General features: G+C 40.4%; 1 protein-coding gene across 4 annotated transcripts; it reads right to left on the reverse strand.

Moving 5' to 3' along the window:
• Positions 1-1614: 1614 nt before the first annotated feature.
• Positions 1615-15687, reverse strand: LOC144530027 (uncharacterized). 4 transcript variants are annotated; one of them, XM_078269454.1, is made up of 4 exons: positions 15579-15687; positions 15414-15487; positions 2155-2223; positions 1615-2053 (listed from the first exon to the last, which is right to left on the reverse strand). In XM_078269454.1, the coding sequence occupies exons 2-4, from the start codon at positions 15468-15470 to the stop codon at positions 1856-1858; spliced, it is 324 nt and encodes a 107-aa protein (XP_078125580.1). In that variant the 5' UTR covers positions 15471-15487; positions 15579-15687; the 3' UTR covers positions 1615-1855. The 4 variants fall into 4 exon arrangements, with proteins under 4 accessions (XP_078125580.1, XP_078125572.1, XP_078125557.1 ...); XM_078269446.1 differs by lacking the exons at positions 15414-15487; positions 15579-15687 and adding exons at positions 2348-2421; positions 12550-12800; XM_078269431.1 differs by lacking the exons at positions 15414-15487; positions 15579-15687 and adding exons at positions 2348-2421; positions 11418-11593.
• Positions 15688-25882: the final 10195 nt, after the last annotated feature.

Here is a 25882-nt window from a genome sequence, read left to right on the forward strand (position 1 = left end):
CATTTTAAATATACTGAAGTAAAAATGGTATATCTAATTTACACTGCAGGATTATTATCTGGAGAAACCGGGCACCCGGATAGCTCAGTTGGTAGAGCGGGCACCCATATAAAAAGTAGGGTTGTCAGCGTTAATGCGTTAATCGCGATGCGATTAAGGGCCGACGCAATGCGATTAATTTATTTTACACTTCACTCGGCTTTGCGTCGTGCCTGACGGCTACTATTTTGACCCTTTGGCGCTGCCGTACTTCTTCATAACACATCTTCTGCTGCAGAATGCAGGCAGGCTGCCGGCATGGAGAAAGACAGCAGCAACACACTTCTGAATGGTGCTTTTCTTTTAAAAAAACTCCAGGACGTCTCAGTAGACAAGTCGAAAGCCATATGCACATTGTGTATCACCGAAGCACGTCAAGCTTGAGCTACCACCTACGAGCTAAGCATATTAACGTGACACAGTTTGATGCTAGCGGGCTCAGGCAAAACTTGTTTGCCTTAACGGTGGTTGTTAGTGTTACAGCTCAGTCAACTGTTCTCAAGCCTTGTTAAAAATGTAAAGGTTAAATATCCTGCTGTGGCATCTGGTTTTTGGACCATTTTGTTTGTACTGTATAAGCAAAGTGTTAGTGTTACATCTCAGTTAGGTTAGGTACTTGTAGGAATTGTGCAATAATGACAGATTCACACATTTGTTTACAGTAAATAAATAATACTCAAGTTCATAAAGTCACTTTCTTTGCATTCATTTGATTCCCAATCAAGATACACTGGTAATAATTGCTTTCCATTGTTATTATGTACTTAAAAACAGTTCTGAAATGCAAAATAATAGAATTTTAATTGTGATAAAACATGCGATTAATCACGATTAACTATAGAACTTCAGCGATTAATCGTGATTAAAAATTGTAATCGTTTGACAGCCCTAATAAAAAGGTTTACTCCTCGACGCAGCAGGCCCGGGTTTGACTCCGACCTGCGGCCCTATGCTGCATGTCATTCCCTCTCTCTCTCCCCTTTCATGTAATCAGCTGTCCTGTCAAATAAAGGCCTAAAATGGCCAAAATATAATCTTAAAAAACAATTATCTGGAGAAACCAAATAAAAGGACAAAGGTAGCACTTACAATTCAGATATCTCCAGGCCAGAGATTACTTTTATAAAGAAATGAAACAGAGGATAGTGAACCTAAATTGCTCAATTAATGTTTTGATGCATTAAAGGTTAATGATAACAATCATCTATGCTATACTGATGCAATTATTTAAAGCGAGCTGCAATCAATAAATAGATATTGATTTACACTTTAGCGCATGACTAATAACTGAAGAAAGTCAACTTTGCCTCCCACAAATGATGTTATTCTGTTAAATGGTTAGTAAGTTGCAACTTGCTCTAAACATAATGTAATGTGAACCATGTATGTGGTGGCTCATTCTGACCACAGTCCTCACAACAGTCAGACAGACACTCAAATGTGTTGGAAAACAGTGAAGGTGTGGAAACTTTGTCTATCTATCGAAAAAGTTTGATTATACAGAACTTTTTACACAGCTTCATCAATGTTCCTCATATATATGGATTGTAAGAAAAACAAACATACTGTATTTGGTCCATATGAGGTTTATTTATCTGCTACTACAGAGAATAAAGTGATTTTGATTCACATGTTTAATTGAACCTACTGTAAGACATCATTTAAATTTGAAAAGAGAAAGAAACAGTTGTCGTGAAAAGCTGACACAAAACAAAGCTGATGTCATTCACAAAACAAAGCTGATGTCATTCACAAAACAAAGCTGATGTCATTCACTTATTGATCTTTAGCAAAATTCCAGATTTTACTTAGTAGTTTATTGGAAGAAGGCAAGTATGTTCTTGAGCCACTGTGGGATAGTCACTGGAGGTGGCGGAACCACTGGAGGTGGCATAACCACTGGAGGTGGCATAACCACTGGAGGTGGCATAACCACCGGAGGTGGCATAACCACCGGAGGTGGCATAACCACCGGAGGTGGCATAATCACCGGAGGACGTGGCCAGTATACACGCTTAAAGAGAAACAGAAACATTTGTTATCAAATATGCATCATACAAATTGAGATTCGGATGAGTTGAATGTTGAGCTGTAGAAGTTTGAGAAAGCACTCACCTCATTGGAATTTGAGCCGGAGTTTGAGCCGGAGTGTGACCGAGCAAGTCGTTTGTGCTCCATATCCGTCTGTAGAAAATCCACAATAGCAGGTTTGATATTGTCTACATTATACTATTACAATAATAATAATAATGATATCACCATATAAGAACACTGGTATTGATACTGAATATGAGAATGTTACACTTACAGGCTGAGCCAGAGCAAAGCTCAGGAGGCATCCAAGCACAAATACTACCTTCAGCATGGTTACAGTGATCACACCTGTTGAAAAGGAAATATTAAAGATGTGCCCAGATGGACAGCTTTTCAAAATAACAAGAAAAATCACAGTTTTCACAATTCATATAATTACGTTTAAGTCACAACTTCAGCAGATTGTCTCGCAGACGGTCGAGGAGGTTGTTAGTGTTGCTCTGAATGTGGAGCTTTCTTATATACAGTTACTGGAATGGATGTCAGCTCATTAGCATACAATATTGTTGGGAAACAGCAAATATTAGGAAATCTGCCATTTCCACATTTCAAGATGTGGCTAATCCTCCACCAGGTCTCTCTTGCAAATGTGTCTCAATGAGATTACCTGTATAAATAAAGGTCAAGTAAAAATGAATAAGATTATTGCTGTTTAACATAACTTTAGACAACACCAAACATATATATTTTTTAAAAGGTCTGTCTGAAGGCATTTATTAGTTTGAGACTTTTGGAAAGTGGGAAAACAAAAAAATCCCCAAAACTACTGTATCGCAGAGCTATCTCTTTAAACAAATCACACATTTTAGGCTATTCTGTGTTTTTCCTTTTGATAACCACTTTGTTCTGTCAGAATAAAGTGGTGTGGTGTTAAATAAGCACAATGCTCAAATGCTTTTGAAAAATAAAAACAATGAAAGAATAAAATTGGAGGTCTGTCTTGATCATTTTTTTTTTTTTTAGTAATGATGTCATTTTGAGCCACTCAAGAAATAAATGCTGAACATGAGAAACAGTTAGCATATCTTGAATTCAGCTTTTCTCTCTTTGCTAGTTTGTTGCCTCATTTTCCTGCTGGAGGAGGAGGAGTATTAAGACTTGCCAACAGAAATTGTTGTCATGGCTTGGTTAGGTTGATAGCTGCAGTAAAGTGAGAGGTACTGAAGTATTAATTGGCACATCTGGGGAACACAGTAAAAAACATTTATTTTATAGCTTAATAATTTATGCTTCAAAGTCAAGAGTGAAGTCAACAGTGAAGGTAAAATACAGATTCCAGGAAATTTGGTCTGAAGAGCTGCAGGTGCACTTTTTAACGATAAGATTATGCCTTTAGTCATCCAATCAGCTGTCAAAGGTGTTTTCATTTTGTATTTGTCTCAAAAGTGTGAAATGTGATAGGGGCTAAAACAAAACGAATCAGGTAAAAATCTGAATAACACATCATTGACAAGCAGCTCATAAAATGATCATCTTGGCAACAGGTTTTATCATGTGTCGTTTCCTGACAGGCTGCATGTTTAGTAATGCAAGAGCCCCACAATGTCTGCAGACCTATATGACAACATGGTCTTGTGGCAGTTAGTGTAATTGTCACGTTATGTTTAATCTATTGATTCGTGTACAACAACACGTTTATCTCGTTTTTTTCATGGTGGCCAGCACGAAATGGGAACCATCTATTCAGAGGTTGGGTTTAGGAAAAAAACAATGGGGAAAGGACGCCTCACACGCCGGGAGACGGACGTGGGGGATGCGCGACAATAACGGGATGGCAGAGGTTGGGTTTAGGAAAAACACAACGGGGAAAGGACGCCTCACACGCCGGGAGACGCCCGCTGGGGATGCGCGACAATAACGGGATGGTGGTGATTAGGAAGACAACGGGGAAACAAAACGCCACACGCAGGACGCGGGTGAAAGTCCTGTATTGTTTGACCCATCCACCACCCAGACCAACCTCCGTATGCGGATTTTTGGCTTTTCATACTACTCCCTACCGTATTCATGCTGTGAACACGAACTATGCTTCCCATTGAAATACATTACTTTACATTTTCGTGCTGCACACCACAAAAAAAAACGAGAAAAACGTCCCCGTGAACACGAATCAATAGATTAAATAACGTGACCATTACACAAACTGCCGTGAGTATATGAAGATACTGTCACGGTGCAGGCTTGGACCCAAGTGCAGGAAGGCGAGGAGTGTGTAGCAGTTTGAAATAATAATAATTTAATGAGAACACAAAGAGACTTACAAACATGTAAGCTGAGCACGGGCCTGTTTCAGAAAGCAGGTTTAGTGAAAACTCTGAGTTTGTTAACCCTGAGATGAGGGAAACTTGGTTTTCTGTTTCAGAAGAGCGGTAACTTCACCTCAGAGTCAGTAACTATGGTAACTGAGCCTGGGAACCTAACCTGGTCGGGAGCAGGTTTTCTTCAAGAAACCTTGAGTTTCTCTCAGTCTCCTCCCTCTGACACGACACTCTTTTATTTCCTCATTAATTCATTCAGTCTGTATCAGGCGCATTTTAGCGCAGTTTGTTATCAGCATGAATAAAAAAGATTGTGTTGGTTTTTTCTAAAAACTTCTAAAGCATTTCCTTTTGTCGACGATCCCGTTGATGAAGAAGCTGCTTTACTTCGCAGGGTGTTGTCGGGAGATGATATTGAAGTCCAGACAATTTAATTTTCAGATAACTTCCTATTTGAGCGGTATTGTTTTTCTTCCCAGTCTGTAATGCAGCCTAGGCTACATAACCTTATCCGTCCTCATATCGCTAACGTCACCCATCTTGGGCATGCAGATTATTTGTGTCACATTATTTTGTGTTTTTAAACGGTAGCTTTCTTTACAACATTGGTGATGCAGAGCATTTTAGTAAAGCCACTGTAGCGCCGTCAGAAGATTGTGCCTCGCTCTGAAACGTGTTTTAAATGTTTTTGTAGTGTTCCCTGGACACAAACCAGTAAGAGCCATTAAAAAGGAGTTCCACAGTATTGCAGGTGAATGATGTAAACCCTTTGAAATAAAAGATTATGAATTATAATTCTGTTAATGATGGTGCTGCAGTCTCAGTGGAATTAGTAGGCGTAGTACTTTTTCGCCCGCAGTATTGCACCTAAATGAAATAGATTATAGGTTCAATACCATCTCACCAGTAATATTAGGTTATACTTATGATTAAATATGATACACTATATTGGAATATTTACTCTAGCAGCAATTTTCTCCCACGCAAATTCTCTCTCTTCTGCAGCAGCCGCTGTGTTGTTTTTTTAACTCGCTGTATGTGCGTATGAGTATTTCCGCCGACCCGTTTGTTTGTGGTTGTTGCCATGGTGAATCGTAGTATCATGGCTACATTCATGCTGCCTTTTTATTGTGGTGGTGCACGCGCGTGAACCTACTCTGAGTTTATTGAACCAACTCATATCAGCTGTTCTGAAACAGAAAACTCAGAGTTTCCCATCTCATGGTAAATCAACTCAGACATCAGGGTTACACTCAGAGTTTGTTAAACCTCCTTCCTGAAACGGGCCCCTGGTGAGTAAATCCAGAAAAACTGGAACACAAAAGGAACGGGTAAAAATCCAGGAGCACAAAAACACAACAACACACAGGATGGAACGCTTCACAAAAGACAGACGATGAATGACGAATGACAATCAACCAGCAACAGACACAAAGCACAAAGACTAAATACACAGGATAACGAGGTAACAAGGGACAGGTGACACAAGGCTGGGGAACAGTTTTTTTTTTTTTTACCATCGCTTTGGCGCCCCCATGGTGCTGCGCCCCTATGCAGCGCATACACACTTTTTGCGCCACTGATAACAAGGTAACAAGGGACAGGTGACACAAGGCTGGGGAACAGGTGAAAGACATCAGGGCGGAGCAAACAATCACAAAGGCGGGAAAACCAAAAGACAGGAAGTAAAACAAGACAACACATACGGGAACAGAGAGACTACAATCTGCATGTTGTCTTTCAGTCTCTCTCTTTTTTGTTTAGAACAATTTTACTTTCTCTAAGTTTCCCTTTTCTGTTCACCTATTATGGGCACACCTGTTCGTGCCACTACCCATGTCTTTAGTCCTTTATTTCAATCATTGTTGCTCCTGGTGTTAATAAATGTGTATCTCGACGAGAAAATTGCTTATTACTTAACTCATATGACGAACAGGTGACAATGTGCAGCTTCACACTGCCTATGAGGTTGCTTTGAAATAAGATCACAGAGAAAGGGATCTGTTAAAGTGCCACTTTGTGTTCTTTTGCTAAAGCAACCCATACAAATTTAAATGATTGTGTTTTCATCCCTGGTGTGATATGGCGATCAAGAAAACCCAACAAATTGCAGTACAACACCAGAAACAGCTGCTGACGCACTTTAGAAAAGCATCATAAAGCAGGGGACAGATTTGGTTAATACTGTGTTACTGTGTTAAACTGCAACAGAGAGTATCAATGCATCACGTTGTACTATGAACAAATATGTGAATGTGTGATTTAAGCATTGCGCATGTAATCCATGAAATCAAACAAAACTAAAACGGTCATTTTAGGGCATTTTTATGTTTTTCTTCTCATTGAATTTCCAGGTAGAATCTCACAGGGTCAGACACATGCCTGAGTCGTTACCAGGCACGGCGCCAGGATTCCAGTTTTGGATGGGCCAGACCAATTGTGGGTGGGCCTTAAATGAAAATTTTTATCAAATCACTGTTTAACCTAATTCAAATGACTGACTAATATACTGTTATATTATCTGTGCTTACATAATATAGACTGTAATAGCTTGATGCTCTTTAAATATGTTGTTGCATTGTAAAAAGTTTCGGTCGGACGGACCTATCCACGATCGCTCTTCTTGGTTCTGACCAAAAGAAGAGCGCTTTGGAATCTCCATTGCGCAACATAGATCTAAGGCCTATAGACTGTAAAAGTGGTCAGGAATCTAATATTTCCCCAAAACATAATTTATTTCTGCTCGTATAACATGAGGCCGAATATTCACAATTCTGTTCAATTGTTTTAAGTTTTCAACAATAAAGATCAACAACACTGCCCGACAGTTTCAATCAATACTCGGGCACAGAATTTGTTCATTGACGTCATCTGTCATATAAAACAAGACTCAAGTTATTTCCTACCGAGACAAACTGTTACTTTAGTGTGTTTAGATTCATGTTATAAACATGTTTAACAAAAGGAAATAAATCACATTAACAAGCCCTAAAGCATCATTGGCCATAACAATAGAAAACCATGAGGGAAAAACAACTTGACAACAGTAACAAGCTGTTATAGAAATAGAAATGCGCCTGCAGCTCTGTAATGAATCAATTATTTTAATCCATATATCTCATATAACAGAAGAGACAGAACAGAACCCCAGGAAAGCTGCTGGACCAGATGCTGTCTCCCCATCCAGCTTGAAGCACTGCGCTGACCAGCTGTCTCCAGTGTTGTTGTCGCTGAAGACATGTCACCTGCCAGCCTGCTTCAAGTCCTCAACAATCATCCCTGTTCCCAAGAAGCCAAGGACCACAGGACTTAACGACTTCAGACCCGTCACCCTGACCTCTGTGGTTATGAAGTCCTTTGAGCGCCTTGTGCTTTCACATTTCAAAGACATCACCGACCCCCTCCTGGACCCACTGCAGTTTGTCTACAGAGCCAATAGGTCTGTAGACGATGCAGTCAACCTTGCCCTACACTACATCCTCCAGCACCGGGACTCCATAGGAACCTACGCCAGGATCCTGTTTGTGAACTTCAGCTCTGCCTTTAATACCATCATCCCCGCTCTGCTTCAGGAGAAACTCTCCCAGCTTGGTGTGCCTGACTCCACCTGCATGTGGATCACTGACTTCCTTTCTGACAGGAAGCAGCATGTGAAGCTGGGGAAAGACATCTCCGACTCACAGACCATCAGCACCGGATCCTCTCAGGGCTGTCTTCTTTCTCCTCTGCTCTTCTCCCTGTACACCAACAGCTGCACCTCCAGTCACCAGTCTGTCAAGCTTCTGAAGTTCGCGGACGACACCTCCCTCATCGGATTCATCTCTGATGGTGACGAGTCCGCCTACAGGTGGGAGGCTGACCACCTGGTGAAGTGGTGCAACAAAACAACCTAGAGCTCAATGCTCTAAAGACAGTGGAGATGGTTGTGAACTTCAGGAAGAATTCAGCCCCACCTGCCGCCATCACCCTCTGTGACTCCACAATTAACATTGTGCAGTCTTTCCGCTTCCTGGGAACTATCATCTCCCAGGACCTCAAGTGGGAGCTGAACATCAGCTCCCTCATCAAGAAAGCACAACAGAGGATGTACTTCCTGCGGCAGCTGAAAAAAATTCAACCTGCCAAAGACAATGATGGTGCACTTCTACACAGCCATCATTGAGTCCATCCTCACATCCTCCATTACCATCTGGTACGCTGCCAGAACAGCCAAGGACAAGGGCAGACTGCAGCGTGTCATTCGGTCAGCTGAGAAGGTGATTGGCTGCAATCTGCCGCTGCTCCAGGACCTTTACGCCACCAGGACTCTGAAGCGTGCTGGAAAGACTGTGGCTGACCCCTCCCACCCCGGCAACAAACTCTTTGAGACACTCCCCTCTGGCAGGAGGCTGAGGTCCATCAGGACCAAAACCTCACGTCACAAGGACAGTTTTTTCCCCTCCGCCACTAGCCTAATTAACAAGACCCGGAACCCACCCTGACTCTCTCCACACCCCACCTCTGGCTCTACATGCCACTGTACTTAATCTGCTGTTCTGCTCTTTTTATCTTAATTCTTACTCTCTTATTTTTAATACATTATGTGTGTGTATATATATATATATATATATATATATACACACACACACACACATATATATATATATATATATATATATATATATATATATATATATATATATATACATATATTTATACTTATATTGTTTGTTCTGTTTAACCTGTTTCTTTAACTTATTTTAGAGAATGTGTGTCATGCACCTACAACACCAAAACAAATTCCTTGTATGTGTAAAAAACTTACTTGGCAATAAATTGTGAACACTGATTCTGATTCTGATAACGACAAAATACAATACAGGCAGAGTAGCCTTCACATACCTTACTGTTATCCACTGGCGGTCCTACACAAATAAACTCGCTAAAGCAGAAGAAGCGACCGGATACTTTAGCACTGGTTGAGTTGCGGGCTCATTCATGGAAGACAGATCCACAGGGCTATATCATCTACTCGTGAGTCAGAGACAGAGGCATTGGACCGGCGCTGGTCGCGCTAACCGCTAGCACCCTGGGGTGGCAGAGACAAAGATGTGCTAGCTGTTGTGGATCTCAGCTCTCCTTCATCTCCTGGTTGCAGCGATGACTCTGAGACCGTTCGTGCACGTTTAAGGTACCTAAATGACTGTTGCAACATTGTCCTTTACTGGGAATGATTTTCACACTTTCAGATCACTTGGAGCTAGCCTAGCCAAGCTACATCCGATCCCGAAACTCACTGTCTGCTGAACTTGCGCAGAAACATAAAAATAGACATAACCAGCTTTTTAAAATTGTTTTTGAAAACCAAACATTTAGACTATTTTAGCACAAATTCCAAACTGATGACAGCACCACCAGGAGATGAAACAGAAATGGATAAAACGACAGGTTTTTGACTGGACGACATCAGATACTGGCGAGGCTCTTAGTTTGTTAGGAGAGATAGACTTGTTTTACAATATCTGATCCGTGTGCACGTACTTGTATTATTGCAATATCATTCTTCACTAAAGTTTTGTTATAATTTTAACTAAATGACTCCTGAGTATTATTTCTGATCTACCAGTCAACGAACACTAGAAAAACACCGGTCACAAATTGTCAAATTTATACCTTCAAGAGATGTCAGATTAAAACCCATTAAAATCACAGTTGGGTGTTCGGTAGGGTGACCAAATATCCTTTTTGCCCGGACATGTCCACTTTTTACGTACTGTCTGGGGCGTCCGGTTTTTTGGGGGTTTTATAAATTTATAAAAATGTCCGGTTTTCACTGTTTTTCATGGGACCATTAAGCGTGTACTTAAATTGACTGGCGCTTTGCACACAATACTACGGTACTTTGTTGCGTGACGTAATTCCTGAGAGGCTGCCTTGTGGGCGGCTCTGCGACACGCACATACACAGGGAGCAGAGCAGACAGCGGAGCAGCATTGCACACAAAATGCTGAAGCGTAAGTGCAGCTTCACAGTTGAACTGCAAAAAAAAATTTCCCACGTACCGTCCCGGTCGGGACAATTGGGAGGCAGAGTGCACCGTGTCAAAAGCAGGCACATATGTTTCAGTGTCTAATAAATGTGCTGGAGATCTCAAAGCTTACAGGGACACTGAAAAACATAAAAAAGCTGTTCTTCTGAGAGAGGAAAATAGAGGATGCTGTAAATGCAGCGGAAGGTGCAATGGCATTTCATACTGTGAAACACCACAACAGCTACAGGTCCATGGATTGTACCAGTACCTTGCTAAAAAAAGTCATTTCCAGACTCTGATATCGCTAACAGGTTTAGTAGTGCTCGCACTAAGACCGAAGCCATTGTCAATGGTGTTATAGTGCCCCACTCTGTTGAAGTCGCTCATGAAGCTCTCAAAGAAATCCAGTACTATGGTGTTTCTACAGATGGGAGTAACCACAGAGCAGAAGAAGGGTGGTGTGCAAACAAAATTGATTGAGGTTAAAGACACACCTAATGAGACAGCAGAAACCATCGCAAAATAGCTCACTGAAACACTGGCAAAAAACAATTTGTCTGAAAATGTATTGCATTTACTGCCGACAATTGCAACACAAATTTTGGAGGGATCCGACGTGATGAAGCAGGAAAGAATGTGTTTGCAAATTTGAAGAGGTTGCTGCAGATCAAGACTCTGATCAGCATACATATTGAATAGTTGCGCTCATCATGGGGCAGATACAATATATGTTGACATTGAGAATATCATCTTCAAAATCTACCAGTACTTCCACATTTACACTGTGCACACTGAGAGCCTGAAGGAGTACTGTGATTTTGTTGAGATTGATTACAGAAGGATGCTCTCTCACAGCAAGACAAGGTGGCTGATTTTGTTCCCAAGCATTGAGAAGATGATACAGATGTTTCCAGCTTTAAAGGCATATTTTCTGTCTCAGCAAAAGCCAACCATAGTACTCAAGAAGTTTTTTGAAAACGACTTCGCTGAGATCTACCTCTGGCAAATGCACTCACCCACATTCAAAAAATGGACTTGGTAAGGGCTGTGACCAGTTCTGTGCTGATGTGCAAGGCCTGTACAGTGAATGTCTGGAGTATCTGGAGAAGTGGATGACTCCCATGGAAGAATTCTCAACATTCATGTGGATGAATCTGAGTGAGCCACCAAACTGGAATCATGTGGAGACCTGCATCACGTACCTTGGAGAGAAGGGGGTGGCAGTTGATGATGTCAAGTGTTTTGACCAGGTCACCAATCTGAAGAAATTCTAAATTATCATTATACATATAATAATAATAATAATGCTAATCATACATACAATAACAATAATAATGATAATAACTGTAATTATAATTGTGTAATTGATGGTTAGGGCTTTATGTTTACTATACTTAACACGGATGTATTCATAATTTCTTTCAGTGTTTGTTTCTGTGTGAGTCATCTTCGTAGCATTCAGTTATGAAGTCAGAGGGAGGGGTTTTATTTCGGCCAGCTCACTGTTGCACATTTTGGGATTTGGTGGGGATCTTACAAAATGTGTATGACTTCCGTCTCTATTGCTGTTTTGTTAGTTTTGTTTAACTTCAGTGTATATTAATGTATCATTCTGTAACAAACACTATTTTTTTTTCCAGGTCAAGTACATCAGACCCAGCTTATGGCCCCACAAAGGCCTAGGCCCAGACTCCACTAACGTCCATAGAAAAGTCTGCTGTACTTTGTTACTAGCTGCGACAGCAACACATTGTTTTCAACTTGTGAGTCTGTATGTATGTCATCATGGCAAAATGTGGTCCTGGACCTACTGCTGTAGTGACAACTACCACCGAGGCGGATATGAGTACTTGGGTGTTTAAATTTCTGTCTGTCTGTCTGCGGACTGATTTTGTCACCACGACAGTGCCACAACCGTGCAAGATGCAGTCACGAAACTTTAGAGGTGTGTAGTTGAGATCAATGTGAAGGCGGAATTCGAAGATGGGTGTGGTCCAACCAAGAGTGCCAGAAGCAGAGGGGTAGAAAGTAAAGAAGGGGCCATTGGCCCTCCCACTTTAAAGGAACCTAGAGAATCATAGACGATTCAAAACGGCACCTCTGATTCATATTTAGATAATTTAATAACCGTAAAACGTAGCTTCTTACTGATTTTTCTTGCTAAAAGCTGAGGAGTTAGCCATCACGGGGGTGTCTTTGTTGTCTTTCTAGCCTTCACAGGAGTTTTTCTATCCAGCCTGGAAGTTGTGCCTTTTTTCGGAGTTGTTGAGCAATAAATCCTTAATCTTAATCCTAGATTTATTCACTTGATGTCCATAATTGATCACGTTTTCGGTCATTTCTGCCGCTAGCTCCATGCTACCGTCTAGCATAAATCTCCCATGATGCTTTGCGAGATTGTGTTGACGTCTTTCAACCAATGGGAAGGCAGGTTTGTCATAGAAAGACTATGTAGTGGAAAAGATAGATCACTCCACGGAATCCGAGCGAGAACAAAGACTATATAGTGGGAAAGATAGATCACTCCAGTCTACAGTTCTACAGAGAAGAATGTTTTGAGATTTGGCATACATTTGGGCCTTTTTTGAAGAAATGTAAATAGTTTGTCCTTTTATATGAGTTATAATATTCATTATGTTTATTTTTGCACTGCATGACTCCAAATATATAGGAGAACTGTTTTAGAAGTTTGCTGTGTGTGTGATTTCAATAAATATGACATTATTATTTTGATTATTGGCATAAGTGAATGTCATGAGGGCAAAAGCGTCTGGACTTTTTTTGAGAGAATGTATTTATTTTGCTAACTGTATAACTTATAATGTGTATTTTTTGACAGTTTGACTCCCAAGACATATGGGAACTAATTTAGACAGGAGATTGGCTTAGCTTTTATTGCTCTGTGTGTGATATAACTACATATCTGTGAGATTCATGTTCCGTTTTATTTATTTATTTGTCTTTAAGGTCATACAACCTTTTTTTGCATTCAAGTGACCTCACTGCAGCACAAATGATGTTCATAAATTGACTATAGACAACAGGGTTGATGTTTTACAAGCTTTTTTAGAAAATAAAACCAGACGGGCAATGAACTGTAAAAATGACCTTAGGTTTCTGAGGGCCTACACTGGCAAGGTTTGGTTAAGTTGACAGCTATGGTAAAGTGACGGATACTGAAGCATTAATTGGCTCATCTGGAAAACACAAGAATTTTTTTTTTATTACTGTTATTATACTGTATAGCTTATTAATTGATGCTTCAAAATCAAGAGTGAAGTCAACAATAAAGGTAAAATCCAGAGTCTAAGAAATTTGGTCTGAAGAACTGCAGGTGCACATTTTGAAGAAAAGATTATGCCTTCAGTCATCCAATCAGCTGTCAAAGGTGTTTTGATTTTATATTTGTCTCAAAAGTGTGAGATGTGATGAACTGATGCACTAGGGGATAATCCTAAGAATGAGTTGTCTACTGTCCATGCAAGACTTACAACTAATCTCGTAGCTGTTGGGAAACAATGAAGTGGTGTTCACTGGACATGATTCATGTACAGCTTTATGTTGTTTGTGCATGCTTCTTTTAATAATTGACATCACATTTTAAATCTACTTAAGTAAAAATGGTACATCCAATTTACACTGCAGGATTATTATCTGGAGAAATCGGGCGCCCTGATAGCTCAGTTGGTAGAGCAGGCGCCCATATAAAAAGGTTTACTCCTCGACGCAGCAGGCCCGGGTTTGACTCCGACCTGCAGCCCTATGCTGCATGTCATTCCCCCTCTCTCTCCCCTTTCATATCATCAGCTGTCCTGTCAAATAAAGGCCTAAAAATGCCCAAAATATAATTTATCTGGAGAAACCAAATAAAAGGACAAAGGTAGCACTTAGAGTTCAGATATCTCCAGGCCAGAGATTACTTTTTATAAAGAAATGAAACAGAGGATAGTGAACCTGAATTGCTCAATAAATGTTTTGATGCATTAAAAGTTAATGATAACAATCATCTATTTAACTGATGCAATTATTTAAAGCGAGCTGCAATCAATAAATAGATATTGATTTACACTTTAACGCATGACTAATAACTGAAGAAAGTCAACTTTGCCTCCCACAAATGATGTTATTCTGTTAAATGGTTAGTAAGTTACAATTTGCTCTAAACATAATGTAATGTGAACCATGTATGTGGTGGCTCATTCTGACCACAGTCCTCACAACAGTCAGACAGACACTCAAATGTGTTGGGAAACAGTGAAGGTGTTGAAACTTTGTCTATCTATCTATCTATCTATCTATCTATCTATCTATCTATCTATCAAAAAAGTTTGATAATACAGAACTTTTTACACAGCTTCATCAATGTTCCTCATATATATGGATTGTAAGAAAAACAAACATACTGTATTTGGTCCATGTTTTCCATATGAAGTTTATTTATCTGCTACTACAGAGAATAAAGTGATTTTGATCCACATGTTTAATTGAACCTACTGTAAGACAACATTTAAATTTGAAAAGAGAGGGAAACAGTTACAAAACAAAGCTGATGTCAAAATTCATTCACTTATTGATCTCTAGCGAAATTCCAGATTTTATTTAGTAGTTTATTGGAAGAGGGAAAGTAAGGGCCTGAGCCACCATGGGATATGCAACGCAGGCGGGTTAGTCACCGTAGGTGGCATAACCACCGGAGGTGGCATAATCACCGGAGGACGTGGCCAGTATATACGCTTAAAGAGAAACAGAAACATTTGTTATCAAATATGCATCATACAAATTGAGATTCGGATGAGTTGAATGTTGAGCTGTAGAGGTTTGAGAAAGCACTCACCTCATTGGAATTTGAGCCGGAGTGTGACCGAGCAAGTCGTTTGTGCTCCATATCCGTCTGTAGAAAATTCACAATAGCAAGTTTGATATTGCCTACATTATACTATTACAATAATAATAATGATATCACCATATAAGAACACTTCTATTGATATTGAATATGAGAATGTTACACTTACAGGCTGAGCCAGAGCGAAGCTCAGGAGGCATCCAAGCACAAATACTACCTTCAGCATGGTTACAGTGATCACACCTGTTGAAAAGGAAATATTAAAGATGTGCTCAGATGGACAGCTTTTCATAATATCAGGAAAAATCACAGTTTTCACAATTCATATAATTACCTTTAAGTCACAACTTCAGTAGATTGTCTCGCAGACGGTCGAGGAGGTTGTTAGTGTTGCTCTGAATGTGGAGCTTTCTTATATACAGTTACTGGAATGGATGTCAGCTCATTAGCATACAGTATTGTTGGGAAAACATTTCCACATTTCAAGGTGTGGCTAATCCTCCACCAAGTGTCTCAATGAGATTACCTATATAATTAAAGGTTAAATAAAAATGAATAAGATTATTGCTGTTTGGGATAACTTTAGACAACACTAAACATATATATTTTTTAAAAGGTCTGTCTCAAGGCATTTATTAGTTTGAGACTTTTGGAGTGTGAGATGTGATGAACTGATGCACTAGGGGATAATCCTAAGAATGAGTTGTCTACTGTCCATGCAAGACTTACAACTAATCTCGTAGGTGTTGGCAAACAGTGAAGTGGTGTTCACTGGACATGATTCATGTACAGCTTTATGTTGTTTGTGCATGCTTCCTAAAAAAAAATTGACAACACATTTAAGGTTCTTCCAAAATGTAATTACTAGTTACTGTCATTTGAGAGTAATTAGTTTTATTACAATATTACTGTCTCTGAATTGTAATGCTTTACACTACTTTTGCATTACTTTTGAGTTACTTTCACCAAAATAACAGCGGTTTGACTTGGCCTGTAGCTTGTGAATTTCACCACTGGCATCAATAAAGTCTCCTATTTATCCACTTTAATACATCAAAGATTATTCATAATATTTTGTGTAATTAATATGAATATGCAAAGTAACTAAAGCTTTAAAAATAGAGAAGTAAAATGTACAATAGGCAAGTAGGAGAAAATGAAAATAATTAAAAGTACCTTACAGTTGTAATGAATGTTACTTACTGCTGATAAAATGCAATGATATTACGTGTAGCAAAACCTCAACATTAAATTCCGACATGTTTCTATCTGTCAGCAGCTTGGACACACTGCTGTCCACCCTGACATACCGTCACCTGTTGGGACACAGATATTGTCCGTACCGTCTCTGGTTCTGGCTCTGACCACGGGAACAGTGACGGGACAGCTCACTTCAACGCAGCGTAATAAATCCTGAAAATAATGTCCATGTCGCAAATGTATCTCAAGCAGTCATCTCAACCATCGAATACAGTAACAGGAAATAACACTCACTGCTTTTTTTTCTGTGAAGAAATGTTTCGCGGTGTTGGTGAATTTTTAAAAAAACAAAACACCACTAAATGTTGAGTTAAATGCGAAGTAACTTGCGTTACTGAAATTGTAACAGGTATAATATTACTGAAATTTAGTAAATTAGTAATGCGTTATAGTACTTCGTTACAGAAAAAAGGAATAAATTACTGTAATTGTGTTACAACTTTTCTGCCTCTCACAGAATTAAGAAGCAAAATCCTTTAGCTATAAGGTTTGAATACCTTAGGCAGAATAAAAATATAACTTTTTTTATAACAACTTAAAATGTTCTAATAACCTGAGCCAATCATTTTAACACTATACCTGTTCTAACAGAGATACATTTGCATTGAAGGAATGCCAAAGATGTTTACTAGTTCTTAAAGGCAATTTCCTTGAACCAAGTATCACAGTCCAAACATTTAATGTTAATTCTTTAAGTCTCAAGGACGGTCTCTTGCTTCTTGGTCATTTCCTGGCTCAGCTGTATCTTCAGAACCAGTCTTTGGCTGAGCTAGAACCTCTGGAAGTCTGACGAGTACAGATGCCAGGTTTTCCAATCATCCAAGATGTAGGTGCTAGGACCCACTTGCCTCTTGATCTTGATGGGTGCAGAGAATTTCTGATGTCCCTTCGGAACATTCACTGGTTTCCGTACTCACCCTCTATCCCCTTCTTTGAATAAGGGAGTGTGAGCTCACAGTGCTGTTTCATTTGAGATTGGCAAAGGGAAACTGTCACAACCGGAGGAGCAAGAACAATGGGCCTCATTCACCAACCGTTCTTACGAAGAAATGTGTTCTTAAACCCCACTTACGCACTTTTTACGAAGATTCTGACATTCACTGTTTTCTTATCTTGGATTTGTTCTTAGCTAAGAACGAATTCTATGAACACCCAAGAGCACTCTTACGCACATTTGAGTGAGGACAATTTGCTCCAAATAATTGGTTAATGCATTTTATTTAAGTCTACATTTGTTTACAATGATAGTATTGTACTGTAATGTATTTCTGATCATTTGTTGAAAAAGAAAATCATAGTATGCAAAGAAACACTAACACTGCAATTTACATCAGCAATTAAACTGATTAAATCCTGCGTTACTTGGTGATTGATCGTGCTATTTATAGGGTCCAACAATATATATTCCTAGCTTACGCCATGGGCCCTCAGGTAAGGGTACAGGCTGCAATGGTGCATCAAAAACTCTTGCAGACTTGTCTGACCTTTGACACAAATCTCAGAACGAACCAGCGCGTCCATACCTGGGAACCAGTAAAGCTTGCGCAGTTTCTGTTTTGTCTGCACAATGCCTTGATGACCTTCATGTGCCAGGGAATTGAGCGTGCTGCGCAAGGAGACAGGCACAACTAGGGGTGACCCTTGAAACACCAAGTTGTCCTTCACATAATCTTGAAGTACGGCTGAAACACTGGATTCACCGTCTTCACAGAAGAAGGCCACTTCTGGTTAATTTGCTGACGCAGAGAAGCAAGTTCGGAGCAGGAAGAGGAAGCATCTTCAAACTCACCAGCAGTCACTGATATAGGGGTCATTGACAACAAGGCCACCAGGTCAGGTTCCATGTCTGCGGTAAGAGGAGAAGCAGCAGGCAGAGGTAAGCGTGAGAGGCAATCAGCTGTATGGTTCAATGTTCCGGCACGGTATACGACACCATATGTGAAGCAGAGGAGACGAGCAGACCAACGTGCAATACGCATCCCTGCTCGATCAGCCCCTTTTGTAGAGAGGAGCGTTGTAAGGGCCTGATGGTCAGTGCGAAGTGTGAATTTTCGGCCCCAAAGATATGTCCTCCAATTCTCCACAGCCCAGACGCAGGCAAGAGCTTCTTTCTCCACTGTTGAGTATTTTCTCTCGGCCGATGTCAGTGTCCTTTATGCGAACGCCACTGTGCGCTCCGTGTGATCTGGATCCAGCTGTGTGAACACGGCACCCAGGCCATAATCTGATGCACCTGTTGAAATTATTGTTGGAAAGTTTGGGTTGAATAAAGCAAGTGCAGGGCTGTCAACGAGCAGCTGTTTCACTGCGAGGAAGCACTTTATCAGCCTTATCAGTCCATTCAAATATGCCGTCTTGACACAGACAAGCGCGGAGTGGCTCTACCACTGTGGCATAGTTTGGTATGAATTTCCCATACCAAGACAGCATACCTAGAAAAGAGCGGAGTCTGGCAGCATCTTTGGGAGGAGGGGCCTGTGTGAACGCTTGCAAATGCTCTGTGTCAGGTTTGATTCGTTGATCGGAACAGCCCTTCATGTGTAATGAAAGCTGTTAAATCCCGACTCTCAGGATGAAGCGGTACTTGGTGATATGCACTTTCCAGGTCTATGGTTGAAAGTAAAGTAGCTCCTGTCAGTGTGGCGAGCAGTTCCTCCATGTGAGGAAGAGGGTGACTGTCTATGATGATTGCCTTGTTGGGCTCGCAAAGATCTACACACATTCGAATTCCTCCAGTCTTCTTCTGTGTGACCACTATTGGCAAGACCCAAGAAGAAGAGTCAATGCGCTCTATCACACGAGCTGAGAGGAGACGGTTCAGCTCTTCTGACACAGCAGATCTCACTGAGAAAGGAAGGCGTCTCAGCTTTTGACGCACAGGAACAGCAGTTGGTGAAATCTTCACCTGATGCATGAATCCTATAGCACATCCTATAGTTGTTGGTGCGGCTGGATGTGTGGTCAGATGCCCCACTGACACTGTGGATGGTGGAGGAGAGGCTGATGTAGATGGTGAGTACACAGTATTGCCCTTGATGCGCAGGTGGAGAGCAGATATTAGATCCATGCCCATCAGTGCAGTCCCTGAGTCCACAACATAGAAGTTGACTGGACCTTTAACGCCATCCCAATGAGCGGTTGCTTGCATACAGCCCAGCACGTTGATAGGTGTTCTCGAATATGTCACCAGGCGAACAGAAGTATGTTGGAGAGGAGCTTCCTTGAAATGTTCCTCATAGATACATCTGGGTAAGACTGAACCTGAAGCACCAGTGTCCACAGTTAATTTCACTGTCTTCACAATCTGTGCAACTTGAATGTCCACTGTACATTGTATCGTATCAGGAGTGTCTGTTCCTTCCACAAGCAGAAGTGTATATTCAGGCACTTCAACCTCTTTCACTGAATGAGATTTTAAATTACATTGTAACAATTTAACAATTCGCCCTTATGCAATCCAATTGCGGCACGGCTGTCTTGGAACGCAATAGACAGACGGTGGTGGAATGCCCCGACGCTTAAATTCAACTAAAATGTAACAGTGACCAATCAGTGTTGGACCTACATTCTGTTGAGATGCCTCTCTAAACACAGAAACGAAGTGCAATCAAACCATAAAACGTTAAGACACGTTAAGAAAAAAAATCCGTATTTTGCCGTAATCCAATGACACGAAAAAAAGTAATCCACAGCGATCAGTAGATCCACAAAAAGGTAAATGATACGGTGTATCCAGCAAGGCCTCCGCGTCAGCCAGCTCCAAACAGGTGAACGAGGCCTCTCCACATTCGCCGTTTAAACAAAGTGGAATAAACATATAAAAGTCCAAATCTACACAAAACCCGCAATCAATTAGTAAATGTATATACATGGCATTTAGGAAACTTTTATTGCAACGTTGGCACAGCAAGATGTCCAGACATTGTGCAACAGTAATTTTCGTTTTTTGTGTCCTGCTGCTCCCATCATCAGCCAGGTAATATTTTTTTTACTAAAGCAGTATATGAAAGATGTATTACCTAGCACCATTTAGTTGTTTTGTGTTATTTAAAATATTTATAAAATGTCTGGTCATGCCAAACATAATTATTCCACACAAATTCCCAAACAATGCAATTACCCGTTTCAGCCACCAGGGGAAACTCATGGGTCAGACCCATCTGGTAGCGGGGGCTGAGACTGAGAGCTACATGGAAAAATATGCACCAAACAAGCCACTTTGAAATTTAGCTGTTTCATGAATACAAAAGTTGTGTGACCCCCCCCTTCTAGACAAAAAAATGTTTGGTGACCCTCCCCTCAACAAAGAATAAAAAGACATGACCCTCCCCTATTTTTATCCCCGGTGGTCCATTCCATAAATACCGAACGGTCCCTTAGAGAGAGGTGTAAACAGTTTGTAAAACAGTGAGTAAAAAGTAATTAAAATGTAAAGTGACATCATTATGGTAAAGTGTCCTGTGATGAGCTAAAGAGTTCAACATTATTGCTTTGTCTTAGTCTGTGGGATGAAGCAAGCTGAGACTGGCGGTGCAGGTCCAGATTCTGCGGAAGGCTACTGTGCCCGGACGGAAGCAGGCAGAACAGTTTTTGACTGGGGTGATATTGGTCTCTGATTATCCTGATTTTCTTCCTACACCACTGGATTTTGAGGTCCCCCATAGATGACAGCTCCATCATGGTGATGTGCAGTTTTAACCACCCTCCGTAGAGCCTTCTGGGTGAGGGTGAAGTAACTGCCATACCAGGCAGTGATGCAGCCGGTCAGGATATTGTCAGTACCCGATCCGTAACGCCTGTAAGATCCGTTATGCGCATAATTACGTAGTAGAAAACTAACAATGTCCCTGTGCGATTTGTACCACGCATGCGTTGAAACACTTTACGACCAAACATCACAATTTTTTTATTAAATCTTTATTATACAATAGTCATAGCTACAAACAATCGAGACTTGTCACTGATCCAAAACCGTGTAGCGACGTCGTTGTTGTGTTGTTTATGTTAATGTTTTTACTTTTAATACTTAGTCTTGACTAATAACCATAGACTGTTTATTATTAATGCGATGAAGTGTAAACGTACATAAGTGTCCTTTTGAAGACGGGATGACAGCTCTTCCAGCCACCACTGCTGTATACCACTATAGTAGCTACATGCTAACGGCAGTAAACATGTCATCTTAGCTGGCAATGTTGTTAAATTCTCCCCAATTCCGGGTCACATTCCTGCTGAAACATGTCCGATTGGGTAGTGTTTGGTTCAGAAGCCTTTATTTGCGATTTTTGACGTTAGAAAGTGCTGCTTCGTTCCACTACAATCTAACGTTAGCATACTCATAGCTAACTATTGTAGCTGCATGCTAATGCGACATAGCGGCGCATATATAGCTAGCTATATATGTAGCTACGTATGTAGCAGGACTTTGTACCGTAAAAAAATCACCAATAAAGGCTTCTAAACCAAATACTAAACAAATACAAATACAGTAAAGTGACCGGAATTTGGGCTGAAATGTCCAGCATTGAGCTAAATAATAGTTTGCTAGGAGTTTGCTGGTCTCTCACAGAGATCTCATTTGTAGCCCTGTTTTTACCTGATACTTTCATAGAAGTACAAACACATGAAGTGAGAGGTATACACATGCTTAAACTTTATTTAAAGCATGATTAACCTGAAGCAGGACGGAGTCATGACTTAAAACACGTAAGCAAGGTTTCTAGCTCAGGCTAGCTAGCGTTAGCAAATTACCTTCAAAGTTGCAGTTAAATGATGAAACGTACAATTTGAAGCCTTTATTTAATTAGCTACATGGTGTTGTACTGGATGGCCAGACGACCCTCCGTATATCATTAACAGATACTTTAGGCAACTCCAGCAAACACCTTGTAAACTTCATCTCTGCCATCATAACGGTCTACTGTCACTGTCTAATGTTTTCTTCTGGTAACCAGAAATATCCAAACATCCTTACGCCAATGCGTGCATAGAGCTGTGAAGTTTGCCGGTGTTCGCGCAAGTGTAGAACTGATCAGGCAGTGTTGTAAAACACGTTGAGTTTCTGCGCATGCGCAGAACGGATCTTACAGGCGTTACGGATCGGGTACTGACAGATATTCTCGATAATGCACCTGTAGAAGTTGCAGAGTATCCTGAAGTCGATGTTGAACCTCCTCAGCCTGTGGAGTAGGGCTGCACGATATTTTGTTTCATCTTCAACATTGCGATGTGCACATGCGCGATAGTCAGATCGCAGGACGTTGCGATGTTGACGTTAAAACTTTTTTGCTGCTTGATAGAAAAGTAAACTTTCACCATTCTCCTTTTACATGTTACCGGCGACCCTTCCCCTTTAAAACAGATAGCCATGTGGGCAACGTGTGTATGTGACGTATGAGCCTAAAGAAACAAGGCGTCTGTCACAACCAACGTTACAGTTCGGAGCTGCGACGCTGGAAACGTAACACTTATCTACAACAGCATTCTGTGTCTGTATAACGTAATTTACACTGATGTAAGTGTTCTTGGATACACAGTTTGTTGCTAGTGTGTTACATGCAGGCTCTGCATGCACAGCAAAACCACCAATCACAATCAATGTTGATAAATTTATCTAACAAACAAGCTTGCCCAGCTAGTCGACCACAACCTGAAATTTAGAGGAAGCAACATGCATGCATTATTATTAATATCATTGACTTTAGCCTGGATTGATAGTATTATATGAATACAATGGTGTCATGTCAGTCAACCAGTGTATTTTTTACCTACTTTCCCTCTCCAAAATCTCTTCAGAAGAGTAGTCACAGTGCTTACTTGCTCTGGTTGTTTGCAAAGCATTAAAGTTCAACAAAGAATGGTTCACATTAGAAACTTTTGTATTTTCTATGTAGAAAATCAGTAGTCAAGAATTATTTATTATTTCCAAATAAAGCTATTTACTGTATGTCATCTTGTAAAAAAAATTCTTTTTTTTCTTATCGCAGGAAAAAAAATATCGCAATGTCAGTTTTTTTCCAATATCGTGCAGGCCTACTGTGGAGGGAGAAGAGGTGCTGTCTTGCAGTACAGGGGCATGTAAGGTGGTCTGCCTTCGCACGGGAAATATGTTCTGTGCCCTTGCTTTCCCACTTTAAGACAGCAGCTACAATAACAAAGAAACATGTTTTAATCAGCATTTGTTTAATCCTGATTATTATTACATACACACTTACATCAGGGATGCAAACACATGGTGTAAAAAAAGTTATATACATAATTTTTTCAGTTTCACAACAGTAAGTATCAAGGTCTAAAATAATCTAACCACTGTCTATTCTTAATGGTTTGTTAAATCCCTTTGACATATAAAACACATGAAGTTATATCAGTAATATTATGGTGTAACATTTCAGTGCCTGAGCACACCTTGGTACTGGTAACGTTAGCTACAATTACCCACATCAGAGACAGTTTAGAACTAATTTTATTGTTGGATAAAAATGTTTGCTCACAGTAAATGTGACAACTTATGTAATGGTTATAGGCCTGTTGGTACACAGTAGATCACTATTGATGACTTTTTAAGTTAATGACTGCTCAATTCAAAACATTTGATAAAATATATAAAAACGAGGCCACAAACACATCACCTGCCAGGCAGTCTGTCTTCATGTGCTTCATTCAAACGGACCAACTTCAAACTACAAACCCAGTTGAAGATTCCAGTTTAACTAGCTATAACAATAACGTTAGCACTCAATGCTAACGTTAGTTAAGCTGACAAGCTAATGTTGGCTCTAGCATGAGCTGGTAACAAAGTCCAACTAAAGTAAACGTACTTCAGCTTACCTAGTTCATACTATATGTGGTTAGCTACTGATTAGCTCGACTAAACTTCAGTAAAACCAGTACCCGTCTATTTATTATCTAGCTAAATAAATTATAAATAAACAAAACTTACCCAGTGTGTCTGCTTCTCTGTCAACCGCTCCTCTGACCCTCTGCAGTCCGCCTTTTTTCAATTTCGTTAACCCCAGCCCTTTTCCTCCTCCACACCCAATCACCTGTAGCTATTTTGAATTTAAGAATTTGTGAGTGACAAGCAACCAAACAAATGCTACAAATGCATTGTGTGTGCATGTGTGTAGCGTCATGATGAAGCACCTTGTATATTTTATCGAACATTTTACATTGAAGAGCAACATTACAAGTTATGTTCATGGCATGTTTTAAACATATTTATACTTATGTTTTAAAACAGCAGTGAATATGTTTAAACATGTTAAGAAAGACTAGATATATAGAAATGTCTGTGCTACAGCAGCAAGTACACAACACAGAATCAGAATCAGAAGCTTTATTTCCAAGTACGTTTTTTACACATACAAGGAATTTGTTTTGGTGTTGTAGGTGCATGTCACACATTCTCTAAAATAAGTTAAACAAACAGGTTAAATAGAACAAACAAGTATAAATATATGTATATATATATATATATATATATATATATATATATATATATATATATACACACACACACATAATGTATTAAAAATAAGAGAGTAAGAATTAAGATAAAAAGAGCAGAACAGCAGATAAAGTACAGTGGCATGTAGAGCCAGAGGTGGAGTGTGGAGAGAGTCAGGGTGGTTTCCGGGTCTTGTTAATTAGGCTAGTGGCGGAGGGGAAAAAACTGTTCTTGTGACTAGGTTTTGGTCCTGATGGACCTCAGCCTCCTGCCAGAGGGGAGTGGTTCAAAGAGTTTGTGCCCGGGGTGGGAGGGGTCAGCCACAATCTTTCCAGCATGCTTCAGAGTCCTGGTGGCGTAAAGGTCCTGGAGCGGCGGCAGATTGCAGCCAATCACCTTCTCAGCTGACCGAATGACACACTGCAGTCTGCCCTTGTCCTTGGCTGTGCTGGCAGCGTACCAGATGGTAATGGAGGATGTGAGGATGGACTCAATGATGTAACACATGTCTACATACATGTCTACACTAATGGCTGTGCAGAAGTGCACCATCATTGTCTTTGGCAGGTTGTCCGCGACCCGACCCCGGATAAGCGGATGAAGATGGATGGATGGATGGTTGTACATCCTCTGTTGTGCTTTCTTGACGAGGGAGCTGATGTTCAGCTCCCACTTGAGGTCCTGGGAGATGATAGTTCCCAGGAAGCGGAAAGACTCCACAATGTTAATTGTGGAGTCACAGAGGGTGATGGGGGCAGGTGGGGCTGAATTCTTCTTCCCGTCTTTAGAGCATTGAGCTCTAGGTTGTTTTGCTTGCACCACTTCACCAGGTGGTGCAAGCATACAGCCATACAGATATACAATAAATAATAAATAATAAATAAAATAAAATACAAGAACACTCTACATCAGGGGTCTTCAAGATTTTT

This window comes from Sander vitreus, chromosome 2, assembly GCF_031162955.1.
Source record: "Sander vitreus isolate 19-12246 chromosome 2, sanVit1, whole genome shotgun sequence".
Lineage (NCBI taxonomy): Eukaryota > Metazoa > Chordata > Actinopteri > Perciformes > Percidae > Sander > Sander vitreus.